Here is a 25,211-nt window from a genome sequence, read left to right on the forward strand (position 1 = left end):
AGATAGTCGGGTAAATTCACCAGTGACTTGTGTTATGTGCGATGTCAAGTGTTCCCAGACCTGCGACGATTATGTGACGTCATATAAAACAAGCTGCTGTGTGTCAGTATGTAGATTTTGCCAATACTAGTGTGGACGTGTTGATGTGATCGTGGAGAAATTCGTTATTTCACCGTTGAATAATCTGAAATCGCAAAAATTGATGTCGCAGAGAGCATCTCGGAATGGGTGGAACAGACTCAAAGCTGAATTTCAGGAAGGCTGTTGTACAGCTGACCACGAAAACACAGGTAAAAATAGGATACCGACGGAAAATCTGATTCTGAATAACATTTTACTAGGTCCTACTACTACTAGGCCTACACCACAGCCTGAAGTGTGAAGGTCACTTTTTTGTGTCTTGTCTGTCATGTCTGTAGTGTTATGTTACTGTTATTCTACTTGTAACGCATTTCACTTCTAGGCCTATATAAAAACCATCATGACTAACTAGACTTCACTGTACACGTAAACCTGCATAAGCACTACCGTACGTGTATGCTTACTACTAATTTATACTTCATATTATAGTAACTAGGCTAGGCCTTTAATATTCTGTATAGTGACGCCACACCAACGTTCAACCAGTGACCGCGAGAATTCGTAAACCTGATGTGGACTTTTTTTGCCTTCTTCCCGGAGTCACTCCAAACCGACCCAACATTGTAGCCAGTGATTCTAGGGGGTACATGTATATTCGCAAGTGGCCCTGCACTGTTAGGCCTACCCCAAATGGTGCAATGGAAGTTTTTAGACCATGACTGAAACCAAGTATTTCTTAAAAAATTTGACAGTTTACTCAGCAATCTCTTGTTTCCACCCGATGACTATTACACTGTACATGCCATTTGTGTTTATCACATTGCGCATAGGTTAGGCCGGCCAATGGTCAAGCCTGCTCAGCATTTTGGTCCGACCATTTTCAGAGGCGGGGGGAAGGGGGATGGGAGATTTGTAAGATAGATAGCGTCACAGCTACAGCGCGGCGCACATGGCGCGCGCATCTTGTCGGTATCAGCTTAGGCTGCGCAATGAAAACAAGATGCAAATTTCCAGATGTCACGAGCATTCTGATATTGATTTTCTCAAGCTAAGTTGTACCCAATAAAGAACAATGTAAATCTAAACCTGGCCTCACTTGTGAAAATCACAAAATAAACTCATAATTGGGTTTTGAAAATGCACTGTAAAATTGGGTTAACTTTGGGAAGAATGTCCTAATGGCACTTTAACTGCAAGAATGTTTAATGCGCATTTGGAACTGATTCCAAATTATAGGTGTGAGTACTCATAACATTAAAAATTACTGACAAGACAGTGAAGAGAAAGTTTTTATTGAGAAATTTTGAAATTAAACCCAATACGTACATGTACTCACTGCCGTAAAATGGTAAATCACATGCTGTGATTCGACATTGCGGATAGACATAGACAACGGTGATTTACAGACATTTGTGATGTCAGAACGCTAGCATTTTTGGAAAGACAAAAGGGAACACATTTTTCACGTTGCCCCTGTTTCCTGTTTTTTTCTTTCCAATTTTTTTGGTTCTTCAAAATTTGGATTGGATTTCAGTACTTTCAGTTCGGTTAACTGGGGTACTGCGCTTTATTTTATCGGTTAACTGGTTCCAATATTACCCTTAATCAAGCATCCCTATCAGTGTTGCAGTCGAGACCTTGCAGACACCAACACAAGACCTCCAGTCTGAATTTAGACTATTCAAATGAACTGCAAAAATTCCTTTGTCAGTGTTCACCCTGTTACTTGTGACTGGTGTACTGAATAGTCTTGCAAATGATCTTGTGATTGTTTGCAACACTACCCCCTATATCTGTATATGCTGCAGAGATGGATAAAATCTTTAACATTTCTTCTCACCATCCTATTCAAAATGGTTCATGCAAATGAACAGGCTTTAACACGATGACAGAAGTTTTGTACAAGGTTAATACAAAAGCCTGCCTGTGGAATTCAGTGAACAGCGTTAATACCACAGTTACTTTATGACAGACAGTTTTTCATGGCAGTGCAACATTGCACTGGAGACAGGTAGCACAAACAGCTGTGTACACATTCTTATTGACAGGCGATCTGTAAAAAGTTCTGACTGATTTAGAGATTCATTACGAACAGATAACATGATACAAGGACATGGGTGTAACGTGAAAAGATGCGATCGTGGCACTTTTGCAGCTCTGAAGGTTGTGTGTGTGTACACTTTAGCCCGTTGAAGCAGGGGACGATGCATTCTGGGACCAATTCTGGGCCGACACAGTGACTAGTGTGGGAGATGTATTTGCCCTCATCCCAGCCGCTGAGATCCGAGCCCTGAGGGAGGAGTCACCGTCAAATCTGGCCACGTTGTGCTACAAGGTAAAGACCATCATGAAGATGTGCCTTGAAAAACTACCCCAGTGACGGATCTGGACGCTTATTTTTCAGTTACATGTAGAACAACCTGTTCTTGATTCCCGGATCAAACCATCTTCTCCAGACCACTGCTCACTGGTCCGTAGAATTTCACACAAAGAAATGCCAAAAGAAATTGTTTTAATTTTGAACTTTCAGATGTAGTAGTTTGGAGAGAGGGTTTGTGACTGTGAAATATAAAAAAAAACACCCTGAAGTGTTACGAGCAACATACACTGTACTTAGCCCAAATGAGTTGCGATAATTTTCCAAAATGGTTGACAGGAATGTGAACTGTATGTATGTCTGACAATCTGTAGCTTTGCATGAAATCCTGCAGAAACATTCTTTCTGTAGTTTGGGATGTGATGCCTATGAGAGCGTCCAACTGTGACATTCACAGACATTGGCAGGTTTTATTTTTATTTAGTCATGGTTAAACATCACGCGTTACAAACTGTTCTTCCGTGAGGCTTTGGGAGAAACGCTCATTTTCTAGAGATGGGAGGAAAACCACATATAAATAACTTGGGGGAAAACCTGCAGAATGAAGGGACTTGAAACCCAGAGAGGCTTGGGCAGGATTTGAACCCGGCTCGCAGAGATAGAAGGTAAAGAATGTACCAATCGCTATAGCAACCTGACTCCGCTTTATTTGATTAGATGTTGGAGCTTGTATTTACTGAATCATAATGACTTTTTCCTCAGGCGGTTGAGAAGCTGGTGTCGGCCTCTGAGGGCGGCTGCGCTCTTGCTAAGGACCAACAGGTGGTGCTGAACTCTGTCCGTCTGCTGACCCGCATCCTGCCTTACATCTTTGAGGATCCTGACTGGCGTGGCTTCTTCTGGTCCACCCTGCCTGGACAGTCCGTAAGTCAGACCAGTCTGCGCTCAGGAAATATACCCATCCTGGTGTCAGACATCACTAGTTTACATTGTGGTATGTAGTGCAGCCAGATTGGTGTTGACTTAAAACGTTCCTGGTGACAATTGTCAGTGGGACAACTGTGACAATGAGATAGAAGGTTTCCAAGTAATTGACAAAAATTGAAAAGTCACATACTTAAGTATCTCTCTACCCCAAAAGTTGATAGACCTTTTATTTGGTACTGAAAATGACACATTTCAGATGAACATTATATAACCTGATTGCCAACCTGTTCATATTCAGAAATAGCAAACTCAGAAGCTAATATGTGTCATACAAATTGATAATTGGTTACGTACCAAGGCTGTGTTCCAGATAACCCAAAGATCCCTCATTTGATAGTGAAGATGTATCCGTACATCTTGGCTGTGGCTCGTGAGAACATATGTCTCTAGGGAAGTGGCTACATCCTCAATAGAGGCTTTGCGTTGTAGCCATCTTGCAGGGCTGTTCTTTTGTTCCGCAGGGAAACCTCCTTTGTGGATACCCTGTGGAACAAAGAGCACTGGCCTGCAAGATGGCAGCCATGCAAACCCTCTGTAGACACGTACTGCTGTCAGCAACAGCCAAGACTTCTGTGTGCAGCTATAGTTTGACCTACGTACATGTACATACCAAGTACGGTATTAGTTCCCCGTGGTTCACTTTTGTAACGATGCAATAAAATGACAAAAATAACATTCTCTTTCAAACAAGCAGCTTTGCCTGAAAAACGTCTCAGCCTATCCTGCCTGTTCTTGTGGATTTTATGGTCTTTTCCGCATATGGTGGAGGCTTGATAGACATTGCATGATAGCTCAAACTTTGATCAACTATTCATCATCTATACGCTTTTTACCCTTTGTTTCCTGTGCATGCTTCAATTTTGATATTTCTGCAGCTTGTCCTCTTCTTTTCCCATTTTCTGATTTGTTCTCATCTCTGCAGTATGGTATCGAGGGGATGGATGACATTGTGAGTTTCTTCTTTCTGTTTTTTTTCAGATCTACTAAGTTATGTATTGTTTCGTTCGTTAACCATTCGTAAAAGTAAGCTTAAAATTGAAGACAAAGTTAGTCCTTCTTGCACAAAACATTCATGTACTGTGATTAGTGGGTGCTTCGAGTTTTGAAGTTTAAGTTCATCTGCTGTGACCATGCTCATGCATGTGCCTTAGGCAGCACCCATCTCGTTCATTCTGAAATCACTTGGTTGTATTCAACCATGCCAATACTCAGGCATGCAACTTTTCCGTGGATCATCTGATTTCCTTGTTTGTCACTTCACGCTCGTGACATTAAAAATTGAAAAAACACTGTACAAAGTCTTGTGAATATCGTAATTTTTTGTTTTTTGTCCAAGTCCAAGTTGCATGTCTGATTACATGTACATCAGTAGGATGTTTGTTCAGAGAAGCTGAAATAATTACTTTGCAAACCTTATGACTGTGTCAGGACATGTTAAAAGGAACAAGCCAAAAGGAAATTTACCTAAAATTCAGTTTTTTCTCACCTTTGTTTTGGTCATTGAATATTTTGCATTGAGCAAATTCAGGAATACAGTTCATAATGCAATGCAAATGCTTTTTTTTTTGCGCATGTCATTAATAACAAAAATATATTATTTGTAATCGAGCACCACCTACATGCTTAGTCGTTTTGAATCAGGGAAACATAACACCGCACTTACTACTCTGTGTTTATGTACACGTTTCACTCTTGGCCAACGCAACATGCGTCTGTTGCATTTTCTCATTAGCATGTCTGGCTCATTGTTTTTAACCCCAGGCATGCTAGGCATTGCCGGTAGCACGTCCATCTATGTAGAAATAATGCAGTAATTCATTTGAGCTCATGTCAATTATTAGCCAAGGGCATTTGACTTTGTCGGTGACTTGTGTGAATTTGTTTCAAAAAAGACAAAATTGTCTTTTAGCGTCCACATGGCACATTATGGAGCTACATATACATGTACATGCACATGTAAATGCACACTAAAGCAATAGGCACACGTACATGTACAGGATACCAAAGAAAAGAAGTACATTGTACCTTTAAGTTCCAATTTTTGTCTAAACTACCAATCCTTGTGAGCAGTATTTAAATTTTTCTTAAAAAGTTCAGTTTGTACAATACAACAGAAATTATAATTTCAAAGGCAGGTCCACATGTAATTTTGTTGCCTGCACGGTGCAATCTTCAAAGCTAGGCTTAAATACGTAGTGTAACAGGAGTTCACTTTTTCAAATTACTTATACGTCATTTGGTCCAGTGTGACATTAATGTATGGTCCAGTAATTCCATATGCTTATCAGTTCATTTTTACCTGGTGTAGTGCAGTGTTCTGTTTCATTTAATTGTGGACTAGTTCATTGCATTGGTGATGTACAGTAATGTGATCAGGAGCGATTGCGAACATTTAGTCTTTGGATGTACATGTACATGTGAGTGTAAGGAATACCTTGCACTGTGAATATACTGCGGCACCTGAACAAATTCAACCCTGCATGAACTTTCTTGTGTTTCTCACCTGTTTTTTAAATCTTGACGATAGCTTCATATAGAGGATCTGCCCCGTCTCCATGGTTACGAGGTTGAATGCTGGATTTTTGTGATTTTTAAAAAAGTTCAATTACTTAAAAAACCTCAGCTAATATTTGTGTGTGTTTTGAACTAAAACTTCTGTTCCACTTTCCCTATCCGTCGGTCATTTGTTAATTGTGATTGATGTTGGATTAATTTGACAGATTTTCCACGTCTAATTGTAAGTTCAAATCAAGAAGCATGACGTGCACATGTACTTGTTAAGAGCAATATCCTCAGACAGACTCAGAGAAGAGAGAGGCCACCATTAAACACAGTTCAAATAGAATTGTCAATTCTTTAGGAAGCACCTTTACGACCACTAAATGAACCACTTTTTAGAAAGCATCTGCGAGTACTTTTACATGTTCGTGAACTCCACCTACATGATATATGGCTGAATCAATGCCAGCTGTCGGAACGCATTTTTCACTGCCGCAGTGCTCTGCTGATTCTGTTAGGTTGGTTCCAAAGCTGTTCCTGTGTTATATTTGCTTTTGCTGAGCATATTCAATTGTTTGATTTGGCTCACTTTGCCGTGTTGGCCTGCATACAAACATATTCCCATTTTGGACTTTGCTGCTCTTCACGAGTTGACCTATAAAAATAATGGAAAATAAAATAAAAATAAGAAGTGCTAATGGATGTATACATGTAGTTGATTTACTGTTAATATTAGCAGCATAACTACCATAACATCATAAATATCCAATTTTGATTTTCATCTAAGTGTATGATGATTGTTCTACGTGCAGCACTGATGATTGCTAAATTGTACTTGAGAAAATTATTCTGTTTGAAATATGTAGTTCTGTGTTTCAGTGTCAACATGTTATTGTGTACTTTCCTAAGTTAAAATGATGGTATTGTCGTGTCGTCCTGCACATTATGCCCCAAAATCTAAAATTTACTCATCTTGCTTTGCCACGTGATCTCAGTCTGTGCCTCTAATTAACTGCTTTTCCTTTAAGATTTCCTTCCTGATGTAGGTTGAAGAGTTACTAACCATTAACTGATTGTCAGTAGCTTGAGAATACGTAACCCTAACAGTTTCAACATTATCACGAATATCTGATCTTTGTAGACAACGTTTTTCATCTCACAGAGCGATGAGGAATCACTCCCTTTGGCACAGTCTCTCCTCAATGCTATTGCTGATCTTCTCTTCTGTCCGGACTTTACGGTGGCTTCCACCACAAAGAAATCGGGACCGGTAAGAATGTTACGTTGTCCTTTCACCTTTTGGTTTTAGACGCTATATTTAACAACTTTGTTCGGAGGATCAGTTTTGCTCAGAAACATCAGGCTGTGCAAAGAGAAGTTCCCAGTGTCAGTGATTGAAGTGGCCAGGTCATTTCTTGGCTCTGAAGTATGAGTGAAGTGTTATTGTTACCTCAGTTCTGATTTAGGGATTTTTGGTAACATCTTGCCTTTGGTCATTTCAGCAAAATGCAAAACAATGCTACGATGTCCTATTCACTTAACCCAAGCCTTCCTCAATCCTCCAGAATCCCATGAGTGGTTTTGGAGGATTTTGGAGGATTGAGGAAGGATGACAAAACAGTGTGGCTGATTGCGAAGGATGCACTGTGTCAAGGTTGTGGGTTAGGCCTTGTGTTGCATAAATCCTATATACTGCTCCTGGAGAGGGCCTACCATTCACGCTGCCTAAACACAATGACAGGAATTGCCAGGGGATTTTGAAGGATTGAGGCAGTGGGCACTCCTCAATGGACTACATGTATATTAAAAAAATATTGGAGGATTGTGCAGGATTATGGATGAGTGCATTTTTTTTTGCATCATGGATAATCGGAAGATTTTGAAGGATGGAAGGTGCCTCACAAAACGGCCAAGGGGTTTAGGGTTAAATTACCCTTTTGCATGGTTCTTTGATCTGATGAAATATATTGCCATGTGCATTTCACATCAAAGTGTTCATGTATACAGGTGTAGGGTTTTATTTTAAATAACTTCACAAAATATACATGTACCACCACCAAGTTTTTCCAAGGTCCATACATCAGACTTCACCTTTTAGATCTAACGGCCCGTAGTAATCCACAGGTGCCTAATACACATTTACCATCGGTTGATCAACTGGCTTCGATAAAAACAGCTTCTCAGAGTGGACCCTTGCTCACTGAAACAATAACATGTTTTCCTTTTGCATTTCCTCCTACATCCCCAGGACAATCACGAAGATCTTCAGTCCATCGACAGCTGCGAGTACATCTGGGAAGCCGGGGTGGGCTTTGCTAACTCCCCTCCCCAGTCGGCCCTGCTGGACCAGAATCGGACCGAGCTCCTCAAGCTGCTTCTGACCTGCTTCTCAGAGACTATGTACCTGCCCCCTGTCAGTAAGTTCACGTAAAGCTCTTGGGGCTCTGATGATGTTTGTTTCCCGCAAGTTAAAGTAAAGTGACTCTATTTTTGTGGTCGAATTGATAGGGTCTTTTATGTGACTGCCGAGATGTTTTACACCAGGTTTTGCCCTTACACATGTATGCATGTATTCACACTGCATTGTCAGCGTGGTCTGAGAGTTGTAAAGAATCACAAGCTTACTTGCTTGGGTGGGATTCGAACCCATGACTTCCTTCTTACAAGTGCAGACTGAGGGGGCAACACCTGGTATGAAATTAATATCCCTGGCGTAGAGCTTGAATTGATATCATTAACTGGCAGGCTGTGTTCCGGAAATCGGAGGTTGGCTCCAATGCTGAACTTTTATTTCGGTCTTAGACAAAAAAGGAATTCCTGATCAGCCCAGGTGTCATTATTTCCACAAGATGTGTGGTATAATATATCCAAATACCGCCCTCGTTGTTTGTTTTTCTAGGTGATGCTCACTCTCAACCCAATCAATGGATCAGCTACTTTTGCTCATCAGATAACAGGTACAGCTTCTGCTTGATGTAATCAGCGTTAAGATAAACATTCACGCTCAGCTTAACAGACATACATGTATTATTACAGTATTCCTGAAACCCTGATAGCGCACTGTGGTTTTCTGGATTAAATGTTGAATTACTACTGTGGTGCAGGTCCTAACGGGTCAAGTCAAAGGATGGGTCGCTGTGCAGGATGTGAAGGATATTGCTGTCATTTAGAATTGAGGTTCTCCCCCAGAACTGAGGAAGATTTTTCCATTTCTAATTTCCCAGGCACGCTCTGCCTCTCTTTACCTCCCTCCTGAACATCGTCTGTGCCTACGATCCCGTGGGCTACGGCGTGCCCTACAACCACCTCCTCTTTGCTGACAATCGGGAGCCTGTTGTGGAAGTCGCGGCCCAACTCCTGGTGGTGACGCTGGATCACGACAACGTGCACGGTCAGGTGCCACCCACTGTCGACGCAGCAGACGAGGGGAATGAGGTGAGGAAGTAGACTGCAAAAAATTGCCAGAAGCATTGGTTGGAAACTCTAAGAAAGTAGATGATCTGCTGCATTGCCCAAAGAGCATGAATTTCATTTGAAAAAAAGAAGTTACAAGACGCAAAGAAAACTGCAGCAAATTTTAATGAGTTCAAATTTTTACATTCACACTGTGACTCTACTTGGCTTGTAATGTTTCCATAGAGGTTAAGCTTAACCTTCAAGGTGTAGAACAAATTATCTCTGTTTAAAATTCTTCCTCTGAGAAAACATCCAAGGCCTACTTTGAGCAAAAAATCTGGCCCGCCTAGCTCTTGTTGTGTAATACTTGCCTCAAATATTAAGTACCCTATGCATTTCTACATCTTTGGTCAGAAATTGCGACATAGTGTCATTTTAAGTGCAACATACCCCAGAGATATTTTGTCGTTGTCTCTAGGGTGGTGTAGTGGAGAACCTATTTGTGAACTACCTGTCCCGAGTGCATCGTGAGGAGGATTTCCACTTTATCCTGAAGGGACTGACCAGGCTGCTCAACAACCCTCTCATTCAGGTACTGGCCGGAGGGCTCACAGGCTTAGAATTTGGGGTCTAGTTTCTTAATGGCATTATGTCGCCCCAGTTATCAAGATGCACGCTGCTTGACTCAGTCGTACCCTCTAATGATGGCTTTCTAGAGGAGCCAGGTTGGGTGCATGGAAAGTTCGCAAAACAGAAAAAACAAGGCCAAGGGGGGGGGGTTGAGGCTCTAGGAATAAGTGCTTTCCTCAACTATCCCCGGAATCAGAATAGTGTCATGTTGAATGGTTGCTGCGTGTTCAGTGGCAGTTTTTCACTCATGCACTCAACTGTTTGTCCGGTGTAGACATACCTGCCAGGGTCCACCAAGAAGATCGCCTTCCACCAGGAGCTGTTGGTCCTGTTCTGGAAGATGTGCGACCACAACAAGAAGTTTCTGTTCTATGTCCTGAAGAGCAGTGACGTATTGGAGGTGCTGGTCCCAATCCTCTACCACCTGAACGATGCCAGAGCAGACCAGTGTGAGTTTGTGTCTCACAAACAGGTCCAAAACTGCCATTTGTGAATAGATTTAGGGATAGAAATAAGCTTGAAGTATTGCTTTGTGTTGTCATTTTCTTGATGGAGAATGCGCCAAACACAACAAATTGTAAGTTGAAAGTGAAATTTATTGCTGACTTAATTGTTTATTTTAGTAAAGTGATCAAATTACGCGTATAGAAATAAAGGTTGAAATTATTCCCAAATGTTTGCCGTCATTGCATTACCATCTGAGAACTCTGGGGAATGGAAGTGGTCTACCTCTCTCAAACCAGGCTGAAGTTAACAGATATTCTTCAGTTGTGAGCCATTTCTGGTGAAATCGTGGCATACAGTCATTGCAAACTCAAAAGAGGTTTGCTCATTCCTACTTGACCAAATTGTCCATGCACAGAGTTGCATTTTTTGTCAGTTTGAAGTAAAGAAAACGTCCCAGTGACACAGATTTTTCTCGAACCAACAAAATCGTATTTCAGTTCCCACCAGGTTTGAATTTGAGCACAGGTAGACCACATTTTGACTTGAAAGGTGTACATTGTACTTTAAGGTTATCAACTCACATTGCCCTCGTTAATGTTATTTCCCATCTACTCGCATGTTTTCTAGCCCGAGTTGGCTTGATGCACATAGGGGTCTTCATTCTGCTGCTGTTGAGCGGGGAGCGTAACTTTGGCGTCAGGCTCAACAAGCCCTACAGTGTTCGAGTGCCCATGGACATTCCCGTATTCACTGGTACACATGCCGACTTCCTCATCATTGTGAGTCCTTACTTTCTGATCACGTTTTCCCGCATTTTCATTCTTAACTTTTCTTCTGTATCGAACATCCTTGACAGTGTCATTTCAGTGTTTTTCTAATCTGTACAATTTGTTCGCATCCTGTCTTCACTATCTCTGATTTCCTTTTGAAGGTCGTTGGCCGAACAATTCATGAGACTTTTTATCATTTATAGCAAGTTCCCGTCAGTTGCCTTGTGATTACAGGACATGTCCCAAGTGTTCCCATCTCTTAATGCTGCAGCGGGCGCCGAGTTTCACCAATGTATAACTCAGTCATTTTTCTTGCCGCCATCTTTCTCCTCTTCTTGCTTTTTTTGCCTTTTTACTCCTAATTCCTCTCATCTCTGATTTACTGTCTTTTTAAGGTCGTCCTTTTGCCTTTTGTTCACTTTATGAATGCTTCCCTTTTGGCTGTTGATTGGTTTGCAGGTTTTTCACAAGATCATCACCTCTGGCCACCAAAGACTTGCTCCATTGTATGATTGCCTGCTCACCATTATTGTAAATGGTAAGGCATTTCCCCTTGAGGAAACGGACCTTTTGATGTGTAAACGAATGACTCCTCTGTGCAGATGCTATTTGTTGGCCTTGGAAATGTGCTTTGTATAGTCCATTCACGAGTGTGTTAGAACTCGGGTACATGGAAGCTTGGTGGAATCATTCCTTTTTTTCCTTAAACATTGGCCGTTTACTCCGTTTACTTGAGTTTTGTGCATCAGCTAGCAAGCTTCTTAGAAGCCTTTCTACCCGAGATTCCTTTTCATTTAATCTCGTAGTGATTTCTTTACCACAGGGGTACAATATTAGCTCAGATTCCAACTTTCTGTGGAATTAATCATTGATATATTTTTTGCGTTTCATGGGCAAGTCCATGGTTTGGCACCCGCTATGTCCAATATGTAACGAAGTTTCACCTTTATTATTTTTATTTACACTGGGAAACCCGTTCAGTTTATAAAAACTGGTCTCTCGCAGGTCCCAGGTGACAACTTGAAAAGTTACTTTAGAAAGAATGTAAGAAAGTACATCACACATAAATAGTTCAGAGTGCAAGAAACAGTAACGAAACTATAACACACATTAAAGACAATAGTGCAGCTTAAAACATTAAGCTGATATAATAAAGGAATATTTTAAAAAGGACAACTAAACATTAATCGCTGTGTAGAAGTAAATTCTCCCAATTCTGTAATATTTATGTACAGGTATTCAGGAATGCATTATGATAAAAAGTAGACTGACAATACCTAAATCTTGGACGAAAATAAAAAAAACAGTAACTGTAAAATTGTACTCTCATAGATTCTCAAAGACAGTACAAGAGAGTAAAGACATTACTGGATAGCAGCATTTTTCATTCTCCTGTTCGGCATCTGGATGGAGAATACACACCCGAATGTTTGCCTAATTAATCGTTGTGATGATTACGTAATGAAAGAAAATGTGGAGTTATGTTTGGGACAGAGAGGGGCCTTTTTTTTTGGACTTGCCCCTTACACAGTGTAGGATTCATGTGATCCGTATCCCTATTTCAGGTATGACGAACACTAGAGGGTGCTGTTTGGTTTGGGTAAAATCTTTTGTTCACCCCAGATATACCTGCTTCAGATAGCACCCTCCTGTTGTGTTGGCCATGCCTCAAAAAAGGCTAAGGGTCATTTTGGAGAGAATTATTAGGTAATAAAATTATTATCATAATAATTGTTAATTATTTATTATGATTAGGTAATTATTATCGGGTGATCAAAGCCCTGTAAACTCAAAGTCCTTCATCACTGTCAAGTCATACCGCCCTCTGCTGGATGCTGCGTGATTTTTGCTTCATCCATCCATCCCCTCATCTCACCCCTGTTCAATACAGTGTCCCCGTACCTGAAGAGCCTGTCCATGGTCTCAGCCAACAAGCTGCTCCACCTGTTGGAAGCCTTCTCCACCCCATGGTTTCTCTTCTCCAATCCTGCTAACCACCATCTGGTCTTCTTCCTCCTGGAGGTCTTCAACAACATCATACAGTATCAGTTTGACGGTAAGATGGATTGTTTAAAAAACAAAAACAAAGGGAGAATTTGATAAAAGTTTGCATTATATGATTGAGTCATAATATAAAGATGTACCAGGTCTTTTATTAACCACTCGTTGCTGCTTTTTCTTGAGCAAGACAAGATTCCGGGTCTTCTTCAAGATTTTCTGTTTTCAAAATTCTTCAAAAATTCATCATTTCATTTAATGGCCGTTTATACCCAATGAAGGACTCTTTGGGCACTACTCTAAAGCTGATAGGTAAAATTCATTGACTCCTGAATATTTCAGCAAGGCCTGCAACCTTGGAAAAAGAGCCCAGATTTTGCGGTGTTACGTAAGATTCTTTTGTTCCCGAAACCGGCACAGTGCACTGCTGACCTCTTTTCAATAGGGGCCAGATTAGCATGCAGCTGTGCTGTGTGGCTCATCACTTCGGTGGTGGAGAGCTTTTGTCCCTGGTGGTAATCTGCTTGCTCTAAATGCCTCAAACCTAGTATACTGTTTCAAAACAAGGCTGGATTATCTCCACTATTGAGAGCGAAAAAATGTGGGTAATGCCCAGTAGCTCAGTCTTTTGTGCTGAGCATGGTCTTTTGTTATAAGGCCCAACTCTTTTGTCCCAGTTCCGGGCTCCCTGGCTCTGCATATAAAGCCTATGTACCCGAAAACAGGTCGCCCGGCAGGAAGTGGTTAACAGAATGTCAGTGTGTTCCTTTCTCTCATATTTCCCCTGTTTGCTAGAAAATTAAAATCTTTGTAATAGGTTGACCTTGGCATTAGAAGAAGTTGAAGAAACAGTGAGCATGAAGGATTGGAAGTTTGGCACTTTTTGAGATACATATGTTGGTCAGTTTTAATTGTGTATCATTATATTTAGATCTATGTTTTACAGTTTTCTAAGCCACCTCAAATTTTTGAGTTTAACTTCAAAAACTGTCATCTTTGACCCCATTTTATTTTATTAAGAAATGTTCACTTTATATCTCAGTTTATGCTCAGCGACAAACATCTGTCTTATCCAAAATTTTTACGTCAAGATGATATCGTGATTTTTGTCAATCTTCTGACATCCAGGCAACTCCAATCTAGTCTACACCATCATCCGCAAGCGCAACGTGTTCCACCAGCTGGCCAACCTGCCCTGCGACCAAGCCTCCATCTCCAAGGCCCTGGCCAAGCGAGGGCGCAAGACCAATCCCACCCCACCGACAGACGACGTGGTACCCACCACCATGGAGGGGGCCCTGCCGCCCGTCGACGCTGAGCCGGGCACCCTCAAGGCCTCGCTCCTGGCCACCCCAGGTTTGTCAAGAGTCATTGATGGAGCCCGATATAAGGGCCTGGTCCTTGACACGTCAGCCGCACAATGTATTTATTCTTTGATCTTTATACACCTATATGACCTGGGCATTCCAATTTGCCAGACGCTGTTTTACAGAATGCCAAAGACGGTGTAACTTCGCAGGCAAAGTTGATTTTCAGATTTTGATTTGGCAGAGTTTCTTTCAAATTAGACCTTGTAGATGTCGTTCAAGATCTAGATGAGTTGTTCAGTGGCAGTCTTGTCTTCTTTTCCAATATGTTGCTATTCTGTGAAGCTTCTTTTCTTAAAACTTTGGTTCTGATGTCTCGCCAATATCCAAACACTGAACACTAAGCCATTTCGGTATTCTAACTGTACATGCCCAAACTTAAGTGCATCTGAGGTCATTTGGACATGAGAGCCAAGTTTGCCCTATCATTGCGTCCCTACACAGACTTACTCAAGTGCTTTGTCCCCGAACGACCTTGCTTTGCAAATGCAAATTGGCTCATTTTGATGACACATCCCCCCCCTCAATTTCTGTGTAGCACTGGAATGTTCTTATTCGAAGGATGTGAGTATGATATTACATTGTGTTTTATACAATATCTTGAGACGAGGGTACTAGCATGCAAAGCAGATGTACAAAACCCCGGCCATCATCTTGAAGAGAGTCGCCTACCGAAAGCCGAAATAAATTCTACTCTTACGCTGTAGAAAAAATTGTGGATGACATTCACGGCTGTAAGAGTTAGCCTTCATTGGACCCATTTGCTGGGATTTACATTTTTCCTAGGTCTTGGTTCCATGACTGAGACATCCAAAGTCACCCCCTCTGGAGAGGTGCTGAGCACTGGGCCGGGCAACGCGGTCAAAGCTGACGGTACCTCCACCGCTGGGGTAAGTGCGAACAAGCTAGAGCCGCTTTGCTTTTCTGTTGACATCATAGCCCTGGGTCAAACATGAACTGCAGGTTGTAGATTGACAAGGATGGTGCCCGGGGTCAGATATCGATCATGTCTGAAACAGGCTTCCAGACGTGTGGCTACGTCTGTTGTCTGCATGGATTCCCAGGGGGCAAAGATGAAGCCTCTAGCTTTGGATAAAAGATTTGGGTGTGATCAAAGTCATCTTGGTTTATGACCATGCACGTAGCCTATGCAAGGTTAAGCAATACATTTTTGGTAGAAACACTGACAGTCATTGAACAGTTCTTTGAAAGAAAGACAAAACGCAGGTTGTAAATGAAATATTGAGGTTAGATGACTTCATGCATGTTCTCAAAGACTAAAGGATACAACACAAAGCGCTTAGGTTGTGCTACAAAATAGAGAGCCAGGGTTTGCTTGAAGATGATATTTTCACTGTCTCTGGACATAGTCACACACCAACGTCTACGATTTTACAATCTGTCCGTTAGGCGACATCACAGGGAGCCAGCGACACGGAGAGCATCGCAACTGATGACAAGAAGGCAGCAGCAGAAGGCGGAAGCCCCCTGGGGTCGCCCTCGCCCACGGGACCCATCGGCTCCCAGGCTGTCCCCATCGGCTCCCAGCCCGAGGCTGTGGAGCACCGGGCCCTGGCCATGCAGAGGACTTCCTCGGTGTCTAGTACAGCGGCCAGCAGCACTAGTGGGGACTGGAGACCGAGTCCTGATTGGGTACGTCTTCCCGTTTGAAAATTGATACATTCCCTTAGAAAAGCACAACAAAGGCATGCCGTTTTGTTCATTTTGTAGTCATATATGAAAATGTAGCTGAACAGGGTTGAATTTTCTTATTTGATTAAAAATTCTTTCAGATCTTTGGAAGTTATACATTGTAAACACAGTCTATATAAAATTTCAGATTTGCAATTTGTCCATGGATCAGCTGATTTCGTTGTTTATTTACTACTTGTAAATATAGCCAATGAATTTTTTTTTCAATTTGTTAGAAGATGCCGTATAAACTTCATGTGAACTAATGTGCATGTACCGCTGAACAAAGAAAGATTATTCCCTAACCCCCTAGGGTGTATGTTTAATCACTTTGAAATCGGACGATATGGGACTGTTAGGGTTAAACAGACCTTCCAGGCCCATACGTAGTTCTGCGTAGGCGTCTTCGGGCCATTCAAATACCTTACTGGTTTGTGGTATTCCATTTAGCATTGTTAACCAGCTAAAGTCCAAACTCCTCCTGCAGGTTCAATCTTGGAAGCAAAAGCTGCCACTGCAGACCATCATGCGTCTGCTACAGGTCCTGGTACCGCAAGTGGAGAAGATCTGCATTGACAAGTAAGCCCCCTCAGTCATGCTCTGAACCGCTGCCCTCGGGGGGGGGTATGGGGGAAGACAAAAGAGCTTGCTTAATCCAAGCTTTGGGCAAATCCACTTGCCCTTGCAAACCTGTATGTTAACTGCAAGTTTTCAGCTATCGTGAGAAAAGATGCCCCACTTTTGTTTAACTGAACCATAAAGTAGGCCCCACGTTTCTGCTAACAGTTGTACAAATTGCAGAAAATACGGCTCGGCAGTTTTTTGCAGGGAACCAGTCACAAGAGGTATATATTAACATGATGTGGCTGGTAACCTGTTGATGCTGTGGAAACATTTTCTGTGCATACTACTTAACCCATAAGTAGTTGTGGAGTTAATTTGTTTCAGCATTGCGACTGGTGTCCTTGTCTTTTGTTAAGCCATGACAATGTGCATGACTTTATGGTCTACAGGGGCCTCACCGACGAGACTGAGATACTGAAGTTTCTTCAGCACGGTACGCTGGTGGGCCTGCTGCCGGTACCCCACCCCATTTTGATCCGCAAGTATCAGGCCAACAGTGGCACCACTCTGTGGTTCCGCACCTACATGTGGGGAGTCATCTACCTCAGGTATGTCTTGTAACTTGACTCCTCTCTTTCAGTAAAAATCTGGCTGGTCCAGAGATGGCTTATGTGGCATATGTGTCTGGAGATGGTCTGTCTTTCCAGTCTTAGGTGGGCAGCTTGTAGTGGTCGGAATGAAGCGTTACGTGTTTGCTTGCATGTGAGTTTACACAGAGCAGGGTCTGTTACTAAGTCATGATTGGTGGATTGCACATGTATCACGAGTCATTCGGTCTCGGTCAAGTCACTGTCTGTGTTCATGAAATGTGACAACTGCATTCCCTTGAGGAACCATCTCAAAACTTGTCTGGGACATGTCGCGGGCAAGTTGTGGGTAGAATCACTTACTTTGCCTACAAGAAGCTCTGCATTTGTCCTGGATCAGGTCCGCACAAATTTTCATTAGCAACTTATCAGCTTTGAAGAACTGTTTACATTTTGGCCAGAGGGCCCATTATAAGCCAGTTCCTTGGTCTGTGTTTCGCTATGGAGCAATACACCACAATTACTCTACAGTATTATCTATGACCTTGAGTGGCTAGCCTCGCCCAAACCTCAAAACCACAGTTGAGGGGACACACATAAATAAACTTCCTCATTGCTGGAAGACTGACGGAAAGTCATTATAAAAATTCTACACCTTTACACCAGCAACAGTGTCCACAACTCGGCTGCAACTTGTCCCAGACAAATTTGAGATGGCTCCTAAATGCTCTGGCTACCAGTGAATGGATATGTGACCCGAGTTGAGATTTCACATGGACTAACATTCTCTCCTCCATCTTAGATTCTGTGTGGACGGCCGAGATCTTGTGGAAGTTGTCACTTCATAAATTGTATCTTGTACTTGTGACCAATTTGTGGTTTCCTCTTTTTAGGAATGTGGACCCGCCGATTTGGTACGATACAGGCGTCAAGCTGTTTGAGGTCCAACGAATTAAGGACAGCTAGGAGAGACCATTCGTGCATTCCGTTCTTTATGCATTGTAACTCTAAGGTGGATCTTATGTCATTGCCTATTGGTCAATGAAAGGCTGCGCTTACTTGGACAGGAATCCGTTGCTAGCCTGGTGTGCGTTTCATCTTGCTAATGCTAACTTGCGGTCACAATATTTATCATGAAATCTACTTGGGGAGTTAGATTTGTGCTATTCTTAGTGCTTATTTGCTCGTATTCACGGGAAATGAGCACAGATTCTGATTCTAAAGAAACTTATGAGGGCTCGGCAATGCTTTCAAATTTTGCCCTTTGGTGTAAGGGCCAGTTACAGAGCTACGGAGCCCACAAACCTGCTGAGAACAAATACACGCTTTGCAGAAAACCAGTTACCTGTTAAAGCATCATATAATGTCTCATATGTGTAACTGGTGTGCATTTTTATAAAAATATTAAGCAGGATGTGTTACGTAGCAAATTTGTGCATCAAGCAAAAAATAGGCTCATGACCAATCAAACAACATATCTTGCATAGGTAGTAGTCTGGGTGGTAACCTTTTTTGCTAAGCACAAATTTTCAGTGCTTATAGAATTTGTGTGTTTTATTAGCACTGTGTGGCTGCCCCCCAAGGATCCCAGCTAATTTTTGCTTAGTCTGTAAATTCACAGGGTACTACTTCCTGCCTCGGCTCCAGGACATTGTAGCCAGGCCTGGACTGATTTTTTGGAGCTGTCAAAGGCATAAAGTTGCTTAGCGCAGAAAATGCTTGCTTAGCTAAACACTATTTCATTTTTAAAACTCACCAGCTCAGAAAAAAACTGGTTACCACCCAAAATGCCAGGAAATGTACAGTGCTTTGTGGCTGGTTCTCTGCAGAGTTTTTGTTCTGTAGGCTGTATCCGAAATTGCATGGCTGTGGATTGAAATACCACAAGTTTCTGGTTGATTGAGGAATTCACTATCACTAACTTATCTGTAGTCCCAAGCCACAGCCAAGCAGTTTGTGGCACGGCCATACACACTCGGCTCTCCAAAGATGTTCCATTTTTACAGCACCTCTGTTAAATTTGTTCTCCGAGTCACGTTGAAAGCTACTTGAAATTGGTCAAACCTTGTATGATGTTAGGAGCAATTGTAGTTGTTCCAACTGTGTCTGTGCATTGAGGTTTTATGTAAAAAACACCACTACAGTGTCTTCTTTTTGTGCAATTTTCTACTATCTTTCTTGAACACTTACAAGTTTGGTAGTGAACTTGATTCCTCATAGATTGAAAAACTTGTAAACTTGAATAAGTTGGTTCAAAGAGAACAGTAGAATATCTGGACGTGAACATCAAATATTGATGATGTATATGAATTAATTGGATTTATTTTAATTAATATTAATATTTGTACTACTAACAAGTGACTGATAACAGTTTCAGTTGTACATATCTTCGGTCCAAATACTAAAATACTGACCACATTTTCCCTTTGATAGGAGAATCTTTCCTCTGGTGATGGCAGTTTGTAAGATCGTTCAGTATGTTCATTGTAGGGAAGATAACAACACATGGCCTGTCCTTTGGAAGGGCCATGTGAGAAGCAGCCATATTAAAGGACAACAACGGGCATCAGCCTGTCGTGTTTATTCCCTGTGCTGAGCAGGAACTTCACTTAGGCATCGGAGGCAGCTGCGTTGATGCTGCTCGTCTTTGCCTCAATGCCCATTGAAATGTCCCCACAGACAAGTTGATTTGCTAAGTGCAAGCGCCCTTTGCAAATGAGGCTTTGCCTGCTTTCAAGAACGAAGTTCCCGCCCTGCCTGTGATAGCCTGGGCCATGCCGTAATTCAGAAGATGGTCACAGCCGGTCAGGCAAACAGTTGGAGAGATATTTCCTTTCTCTGTTGTGGGGGAGGAGGATGATTTGAGTAAAATGTGCACAAATATGGTGCATCAAGTGACAAATCTGCAGCATTTTAGAAAAGAAATAAGTAAATGTTTAAAAACCACGTAGGGACTTGGGGAATTGTTGAAGAAACTGAGCCATTCTATTAGATGAGATACCGTCCCAGGATATATGCAACTGTCATTCTGATTTCTCAGAATTTCAGTGTATTAATTCTTTAAATTGATTTTGCTCTGATTTTTAAAGTGACTAAGGTGTTTCAATGTGTGCAGAATTTCAAAGTGAACTTTTAAGTTGACACATTGACCACTCTGGTATTCAATTTTAGAATCCATTACTGAAGTTGGAACATTGCTTGTGCATACATCACACGCATTCTCCAATTTGAGGTGCCCTTGCATTCTAGGAAGCCACAACACCCTATAGAGTACCGAAGTGAATACGTCACGTGCACAGTTAGTGCGTAAAAGGCATTAGTGCGAGAACCAGTGCGTGAACCAACACGTGCACGTACTCCATTCGTTTGCACTGCACTTTCTGGTTCACAGTGATGTCACACTTCGGTAGTCTATTACTGGACACGTAGTCACAGGAGTGCATAGGTCATGTGCATAACTTAAATGTTGCCAACTCGTGATGGCTTTTAACAATTGCTTGAGTGGTCTGTGTCAATAACCAAGCTAACTACCACATTACTTCCATGCTGTTTGCTAACGCTTACAACTATTTCTCATCACACGCTGCTGCTCACGCTCAAAGGAATTTGGATCCGCCAATCTGGTACGACACCGACGTCCACCTCTTTGAGATACAGCGCGTCTGAAAAAGCAAACAAACGTACAAACAGGAGTGCTAAGTAAACTATTCTCGCTTATTTGTGCGGTTTTGCTGGCAGTTTTATGTCCAACCTGCATGCCACGATTTCATGACTCAAAGTCGCAGACTTTTTCATGGAATTTATTCCCAGCTGGCTATCCCCCGCTTACATTGCATGTGCAAATATTTTCCCAATCCCCCCCCCCCGAACCACTTCAACCAATCAGAAGATGGGAAGTAAACAGAAAATCACTGGTTCCCATGTCTCATTCAATTCACAGGAGGTCGTCAGATTTTCATATTTGAACATATTTTTTTCCTTTTGGACATGAAATTTCAAAAATTCATGCTGTTTGGCCAGTAATCGAACATCTAGTCACAAATGTTTTGTCCTTCATGGATAAATTTGTCCTTCATCCACATTTTTTTAATGTGATACATGTATTTTTTGTTCCTGATTTCTTTTTTTATTCAGTAGTCATAGAAAATGCAATATCTGTGCTGTAGTTAAATGTTTGTGGCTAACTTACATGTATGTTGACATTTTATCACTGCCCATATGTAGAAACGTCTCAAGCATGACCCTGCATAACCCTGCCATTAACATTGTATACAGAACACTTATCCTGTGTCCAAATTATATACCCAGCAAGAAATGAGACCGAGGGGTACCCCCCAACATGTCCAATCCCTATACACATTCCAGACTATTGTTACTTAACACATCCCCCCAAGATGTTTAAAAGGAATTCCCCAGATTCCTGCGAGACAATGACCAACACAAAGCAGGGGGGGGGGTTCTCTCCGTCTCATACCTTGCTGCATATGCCAAATTAGTTGACAGTGGCTTGACACTACGCAGGTGTCTATACCCGTGGCTGTAGCCAGTCCCCATAGAGCCACATAGAGTTGTGTGTTATTTCAAGCGGTAGCCAAGCTGACCAAATTACATGTAGCTGGTTGCTAGCTGACCTCACCCTGTGGCTCAGCTGACCAACCACACAGCTGGCCAGGCATTGGCCAATCTAGTCTAGAGCACACCATCCCCAGCTGAACTATTCCATTAACACTTAATAAGGTGACCATCCCGCTCAGTGACTCATTTGTGGTAAGTGCCAATTTCAATGGGGTATGTGTTGTTTGAAACACATTCAGAAATGAGAGTTGATGCTTTGTTCAAAAGAGAACCGAGATTCTTATTTTGTTCAAAATTGTCCCATTTAGATGTGGCTTTGCTACTTAGGAAAAAAAATCCCACACACTTTTTCTGTAGGCAGAATCATAGTCTTTACAAACTTTACCAAAATATTATTTGTCAAGTTTGCCACTGGCGAAGGTCCTTGTGTTTGATAGGGAAGTCAAAAATGGACACTTTTCTGATGAAACAAATTGTAGTACTTTTCCCAGTTTCTTGGGGAAAATTTACTCCCTTGTTGCAGAGCATAAAACAAATCATTCCAACAGAATTGGCTTGACATGTCATGGCATGGTTTCACAAGGCGAAAATCGGAATTTATCAAAAATTCATACTTCAATACAAGAAACTATCAAACTGTGCATTCGCTTTTCAGAATTTGCCTGATCCCTGCAATATGGTATATTTTTGTTGACTTTGTGTGTTGTGTGTGTGCAACCACTGGCTGCAGAACAACCCCTTTTGTCTCGGTCTCACTGTGCCAGGCATGTACATTATTATGTAATCAAGCAATTCAACGAAGATGATAGAGTTTGACATGGTAGTTGAGATGTGTGTACATGTACATGTATGTATAAAGCTGGCTGTACATGGTTTGTAGATGTTACCTGAAGATGTAAAGGACCATTCAGATCATATTTTCTGTCATTAGCCGTTGCAAGTAAAGTTCTACATTCGTTAAACAATTTTTACTGCAAATTCTATGTTGGATTCAATGTGGAATAAAACAGCAAATTGAATAGCGTCGTGTCCGTACTGTCCAATCAGCACACTGCTTGCTTCAATATATATCAGTTATGCTACATTATTCCCTCGTAATAAGCACACATTTCCATTTGATGACCTGTGAATTCGGAATGTATTGAATCACCACGTTTGCTATTTTAGTAAGCTGTGGTAGTGGCCGTGTGGAGATTTTTGTAATCGTTCTTTTTCTTGTTCGTATTGATAGTTGAATATTTTTGTAATGCCAGCAATGCAGTGCACATATCTGAGCTTGAACTTTGCTCCACTCAACCTTATTTTGGAGTGGCACATTCCTCTTGAAGTAGAAGCATTTAATTTTGACTGATGCTAGGTGACACCATAAATAACATTTAATTCACGATTTTCTGATATAAAGTCTATTTATGATTTGTAGTAAGTAGCAATGTTATAGTCCTGTTCATCACAAGTGCCTACAAGTCCATCACAAGACCATCACAAGTCATCCGGTCTTAAGCCAAATCAGAAGCCATTCAGCTGAATGGTGACAACAGCATTCCTTCATCATTGTTCACCTTGCCACTTGTGACTTGTTTTGTGAAAGGCTTTGTGATTGCCACTTGAGAATAGACTTGTGAAAAGCCTATGATGAACTCGACAACAGTGATACGAGTAAGCAGTGCACATTTGGAAATGAAAAATGAGGTTCAAACGTGATGTTGAAGTTGGTTCATAGTCCCGAAATTGATTTCTTCCTGTATTCAGTGGAGTTTTTCTCATCCCTTGTAATGTTGGAGTTGGTTTGTGCCCCTGAAATTTCCTCTTCTTGTTCCTGTACTCCATGGAGTTTTCCTCATTCCCTTCCCCTTATCCCCATTTTTTCCTGCTGTCCTAGTATTCACCAGGAAAATGAGAACCAACTTCAACCTCATCAGTCACATGCATAAATATTCTCTTGTGAGATAAAGTTCTGGTTTTTTTTGCCTCTTGAAAAAATGACACTGCTCTGAATGGTATTGACAGTTTTTAGCTTTATACATGTATTTGTAGTTGTGGTATGTCAAAGATTATTTTTTTGTTCTTTTGAGGAGACTGAAGTAAAATAGATTAGTATTGAAAATATCCTTGAAGTTAGATTGGCTGTGCAGAAGCATAACTTGGTTCCTAGTAAACAGTGGTATTTTACACGAACATTTAATGAAGGGGGAATTGAGTATAGAATAGGGATTTATAAAGTTCTTGGAATGTGTATGTAGCATGTATTAAATAGGTTCTGTTTACAGTGTTGTAGTAGGTCTGGGCTGAACAATGGTATTAAAATTCATCAGAAATCTTTGGAAAAGTTGTTTTAAACTGCCACAAGTAATCTGAAAGCTTTATTTAAGCCTAGGGTACGGATTTATCTTTTTGACTTACTGAAGTTTACTTTCATTGTCCTGGCTGTTGTGATTGTACGTGAATATGCAGTCGATTGGCTTTATGTACATGAATGTGCAGTCGATTGGTTTTATGTGCATGCATGTCAGGAAACTTGAAAGGGCTGTACAGTCATAGGCTCAGCTGTTTTCCTATCAGTATAAAACATGATTAACTAAGGTATCTATTGGCAGTCTTTACTTTCAGGACACTCGTACACTTTTGCTTCATTTTTTTAACTTAAAAGGCGGGTATTAGTCCAAAATTTAAAGTCACATGCTTGGGAAGTCATACTTTTACACAGATGAAGGTGTGAGGAGTGATTTTGCTGGAAAATGTGAAATTCTTACCCGATTTGGCAGTTGAAGGCATTCATGTGTAATACAGAAACAGGGTCCTAAAAGTAACTTGTGTGACCATTATTATCTGGTTTGGGTAGAGGAGCTACACGATGTACATAATGCCACAACCAACTTGGCACTGTTGCTTTATCCTGTCACTCTCTTTTATCATATTAAGACTAAGGTATTTTTTTTCAAAGCTGTTAATATTCTTTGTGTCATGGTGATGGAGGGTTTGTCTCAGTGCGGAATATGTATATAATATTGGCCATCAGTAAACATGTACTTCTTCACTCAAGATGACTGGTGTGTTTGCCGACTCGTGATGTTTCTCTGTGCGTGTTCAGATCTGAATCCCAGAACAGCCACATTTATAAATTATTGTTTTCAAGGCGGTGACATGTTCTATCAAACCTAGCATCTTCATTTAGGATTAGAAGGTTTATGACTACTTTAGATCAATTTTCACAGATCTATAAACTGCGTAGAACTAATACTGTTGTTTGCCGTGGCAAAGCCACCAAGATAAAAACCAGAGCGAGCGTGCTTTTGTTAATGAG

At 41.4% G+C, this 25,211-nt stretch overlaps 1 protein-coding gene across 3 annotated transcripts; it reads left to right on the top strand.

Moving 5' to 3' along the window:
* LOC110980323 (protein HID1-like) lies at positions 1-24,949 on the top strand. 3 transcript variants are annotated; one of them, XM_022236905.2, is made up of 19 exons: positions 1-290; positions 2,267-2,416; positions 3,161-3,322; positions 4,308-4,334; positions 7,047-7,154; positions 8,133-8,301; positions 8,784-8,841; positions 9,109-9,319; positions 9,759-9,872; positions 10,185-10,359; positions 10,985-11,136; positions 11,587-11,665; positions 13,019-13,183; positions 14,254-14,481; positions 15,279-15,382; positions 15,903-16,145; positions 16,672-16,763; positions 17,198-17,356; positions 18,229-24,949. In XM_022236905.2, the coding sequence occupies exons 1-19, from the start codon at positions 225-227 to the stop codon at positions 18,299-18,301; spliced, it is 2,535 nt and encodes an 844-aa protein (XP_022092597.1). In that variant the 5' UTR covers positions 1-224; the 3' UTR covers positions 18,302-24,949. The 3 variants fall into 3 exon arrangements, with proteins under 3 accessions (XP_022092597.1, XP_022092598.1, XP_022092599.1); XM_022236906.2 differs by having other exon boundaries at positions 20,938-24,949; XM_022236907.2 differs by lacking the exon at positions 4,308-4,334.
* The last annotated feature ends 262 nt before the right edge of the window (positions 24,950-25,211 follow it).

This window comes from Acanthaster planci, linkage group LG07 (assembly GCF_054643075.1).
Source record: "Acanthaster planci isolate LZ-2023a linkage group LG07, COTS_SCS, whole genome shotgun sequence".
Lineage (NCBI taxonomy): Eukaryota > Metazoa > Echinodermata > Asteroidea > Valvatida > Acanthasteridae > Acanthaster > Acanthaster planci.